Source organism: Myotis davidii, unplaced genomic scaffold, assembly GCF_000327345.1.
Source record: "Myotis davidii unplaced genomic scaffold, ASM32734v1 scaffold681, whole genome shotgun sequence".
NCBI lineage: Eukaryota > Metazoa > Chordata > Mammalia > Chiroptera > Vespertilionidae > Myotis > Myotis davidii.
In genome coordinates this window covers 480,595-484,464 of record NW_006291551.1, presented here as the reverse complement: position 1 = coordinate 484,464, position 3,870 = coordinate 480,595, and the positions used below count along the sequence as shown (strand labels likewise).

At 51.9% G+C, this 3,870-nt stretch overlaps 1 protein-coding gene across 2 annotated transcripts; it reads right to left on the bottom strand.

Annotated features, from left to right (window-relative positions):
• Positions 1-661: 661 nt before the first annotated feature.
• On the bottom strand, positions 662-3,340 carry FFAR2 (free fatty acid receptor 2). 2 transcript variants are annotated; one of them, XM_006764989.2, is made up of 2 exons: positions 2,760-3,340; positions 662-2,254 (listed from the first exon to the last, which is right to left on the bottom strand). In XM_006764989.2, exon 2 carries the CDS (start codon positions 2,245-2,247, stop codon positions 1,258-1,260), a length of 990 nt encoding a protein of 329 aa, XP_006765052.1. In that variant the 5' UTR covers positions 2,248-2,254; positions 2,760-3,340; the 3' UTR covers positions 662-1,257. The 2 variants fall into 2 exon arrangements, with proteins under 2 accessions (XP_006765052.1, XP_015420258.1); XM_015564772.1 differs by having other exon boundaries at positions 3,241-3,340.
• Between the last annotated feature and the right edge of the window lie 530 nt (positions 3,341-3,870).

The following is a 3,870-nucleotide window of genomic DNA, read 5'->3' as shown; positions in this document are numbered from 1 at the left end:
AAAGGAACTGTGGGCGCAAGGCTGAGGTGGGAACAAGGGCGGGTCTCGGCCCCTCCCTCCACAACCCCGATCCCCTGTCTGCTGCTGGCAGCCCCGCTCCTGCCTCCTCTCCCCCCATGCACTGACATCACAGAGTGATTGGGGTCATGGTACCAGCAGCTGGTGCAAGCAGCGGCTGCTATCCTGATCCCCCCTCAGGAGTCAGGGAAGGTGGAGAAGCCCTGAGGGGTGATCAGGGTTGGCAGGCACTGCTCACACCCACTGACGGCACTGGGTGATCTGGGCCAGTTCCAGGAGCTTGCAGCAGGTATGAGCACTGGGTGGGACTGCACAGGAGCAATTTTCAGCAACCACCAGAGGCTCTCCCCAATGACAGCAACAGGTGTCCCGCCTTGTTCTGGTGCCCCTGCTCACCTGCTCCACCATCCCACCACGGCCAACACCCACCATGTTCCACACGTGGCCCCTGGTGGTCAGCACACCTCATAGCAACTGGTTGCTCGGTCTATTTGCATATTAGCCTTTTTTATATAGGATTTTCAATCTGCCAGACCAGGCTGTCTACTTCTGTGCTAGTCAGTCTTGAGCTCCGTCTGATGGGTGCCAAGCTGTATCCTGACCTGTGTGGGGTGCCATGGAGGGAGAAGACAAGACCCAGACCTCAAGAAGTTCCCAGTTTAATGGAGGAGACAAGATACACACATGAAGAAGGCTGGAGCATAGTTACAAAGCATCAGGTCTGATCAATACATTAGAAATCGAAAGCATTAGAGACCCAACCAAGCCCTCAGCCCCTCCTCCAAGTTCCCTTGGGTCAGAACCTTCCTGAGTCTCCTTTGACCTCATTTAGTATTTCTCTTCCATCTCTTTCCCATTGGCTTCTTTCTAGCATCAACAGCTAGGCCAGTGTCTAGGTGTGATGTCAAAGCTTATAGCAAGATTGCTATAGGATTCTCTGCTTCAGTCTGATCATCCCCAGCTACCAACCACCTCACAAGGATTGAATTCGTATTAGCCATCTTGTTTCCAGAGCATGTGCTTCTATGCCTAACCATTTCTTCTTTGGTCAGGGAGCTGTGTTCTGTTGGGAAGGAAAATTCAATCAGGAGGGAATATCCAGCAGGTGAGAGAGATTCCTACAGTCTCAGTAACAGATTGGTCTAAGGATTCCTGGGTCTAGAACCCTCATCTTCTCCCTCTCCCAGCCCGCTCAACCCATACATAGCCCCCAGCACCTCTGAAGGTCCAGGGGCAGCCCTAGTCTGTGGTGAAGTCAGAACTCGGTACTCCTTCTGCTTGACTCACACCCCTGTCCCCATTTGTCATCTCTGTCATCTCTCTGCCTCTGCGTCCCAACAGAGAGGAGCCCTGATGTCGCAGCATCTGAAGCCCTTTTCCAACGGCTCTGCGCACATCTGAAGAAGAGAAATAGAAAAGCAGAGGGTCCAGACTGGCGTTGAGGGAACTGAATATCACAGCTTCTGCTCGCCACGTGGGGCTTTTCTGCGTGTAAAACCCCACCAGGTGGGATACGTTATAAGGCCCAAAGCACACCAAGAAATTGAGGAGCGTCACGACAGCCAGCCCCACAGCTCGGCGCCGCCTCTGGATCCCCACATGGGGCTGGGTGAGCATGATCCACACAAAGCGCCAGTAGCAGAAGATGGTGACCCCCATGGGGATGAAGAAGAGGACCAGGCACAGCTCCAGCCGCACAGGAATCACCACCTCCAGCTGCTCATCAGTGAAGTTCTCATAGCAGGTAATTTCACTTATATTTGTGACATTCTGAGCCGGTTTCAAGTACTGAACGATGATCACGATGGTGCAGTGACCAAAGGACATGATCCAAGCAACCAGAGCAGCAATCACCCCATATATAGGCCGGCGGGACAGCTTGTACTGCACGGGGAAAGCCACTCCCAGGTAGCGCTCAATGCTGATCCCTGCCAGGAGCCACGTGCTGCAGTAGATGCTGCTGTAGAAGCCGAATCCTGTGAGGGCACAGACAATCTCAGGCAGATACCAGTGGAAGTTAGATGCAGCCTCAATGATCTTGAAGGGCAGCAGCAGCAGTAGAAGAAGGTCCGCCAGCGTCAGGTTGAGCAGGAGGATGTGGACAGGTGCAGGGTGGGGTTGGCGGACCCGGCCAACGAAGGCCCGCAGGGCCAGGAGGTTTGCAGGGAGACCAGTGAGGAAGATAATGATGTAGGCCGAGAGAATCAAGGAGCTCTTCAAGTCTGGCATGACTATTCTGGAAGAGAATGAGAAAGGGCAGGGTCAGGAGTCCCTACTCACAGCCTGCAGACCTGCCTCCGGCTCAGGATGAGGACATCCTCTCTGGCAGCTCCCCTTCCCAGGCCCAGGCTTTTAGCTGCCACCACTGCTTGCTCACAACACCTGCTAGAACTGCCCAGAGCAATTATTGACTTTGCCTGGGGCGGGATATTAACTATGAGTTATTACGTTTGCCATCATGTGTCTCTGGGGGAGACCAACCCTTGGCTTCCCAAGGGAATTCCCCTCTGGTTTCCCAGCCTTTCTCTTGCTCTCCTCACAGATACAGGAAGTTACTGATATCAGTTTCCAACTTTCCTTAAGTCCCTTCCTCAGTCAGAGATCTTCATAGAGAAAAGGCAAGCCTTCTCACACACACAGAGAACGCTGTGAGAACCAGGCCCCTACCCAGTGCTGGCTCGCCACACAACCCCCCAACACACCAAGGAAGCAGGTGCCCAGCCCCCAACCCATCTGCCTACCTCGTTTTCCTCTCCTTTCGCAGAACACAGATTCTCCTCCACCGTTTCCTCTCCTGTCCAATACCAGACTCTGGGACTGTACTAAAAAAGGAAGCTAGTTAAGTGTGGGGGTGGAGGCAGTAGGAGGAACAGTGAGCCAGCATGATTTTGGGGGACTTGTCCCACAGAAAGTTAGAGAATATTCAGAAAAACCTGCAGGCAGTCACTGGCTCCTGAACCTGGAGTTTTGACTGCAAGTGAAGAACTCTTCTTAATGGGGTAATTCAATTTCCACTTTGGTTATGACCCTCACCACCCACACAGTCTGGCCCCTCCATCCTCTTCCAGGCTTGATGTCCCAGCCTCATTTCCTTGCCCCCACACTGGCTCCAGTCTCCTTATATTCAATTCTGACAGGTTTCCTCCAGCTCAATACCATCTCCTCCCAATTCTGCTCCTGCCATCACTTCCCAGAGCTCAAGCACTAAGCTATCTGCCTTGCCTTGTCTTCGTTCCGGATAGATGGCTTCTTGGAAAAGAAAGTCTGAAAGCTTCTGAGAAGGAGAAACAGAGCTTCAGCCACTGCTACCGCCCATTTCACACAGGAAAATATTGTAAGGAACCTGGCTGCTAGAAAGCTTTTATACCAGCACAAGTCATGTGACCAGAGAGAGGAAGGTCAGTAATTGAGCACTGTCTCTTCTCCAACCTGAAGGAAAAGGCGCCTGCATCTTCTGTCTCACCCTAGAGACCCGCACTCAGACTTCCAAACCCAATTCCTGAATTTCTTTTTAATCCTAGGCATTTTTCCCATTTCCCAAGTCAGAGTCTCTTCTCTTCTTCTCTTCTCTTCTCTTAGCATTTTTTTTCTGTAATTCTACTCATTCTCAGAAAAGAGGATTTCTACTGCCTTTTATTCTTCAAGTAGAAGCCTGGTGCAAGAAATTCGTGCATGGGTAGTGTCCCCAGGCCTGGCCAGCGATCAGGGCTGATCAGGGCCTTCCAACTGCCTGCCAGGGCCTTCCTCTTCTGGTCAAATTCCTGAGGGGACACTTTGCATATTAGCTTTTTATATATATAGGTCTTTTCCCCTCTCTATCTGGTATCCTGTCCTCTGCACCTAATAAGTTTC

Bases quoted from the DNA above. Each gene is read 5' to 3' on its own strand.
- FFAR2 (XM_006764989.2), bottom strand. From the start codon at position 2,247: ATGCCAGACTTGAAGAGCTCCTTGATTCTCTCGGCCTACATCATTATC.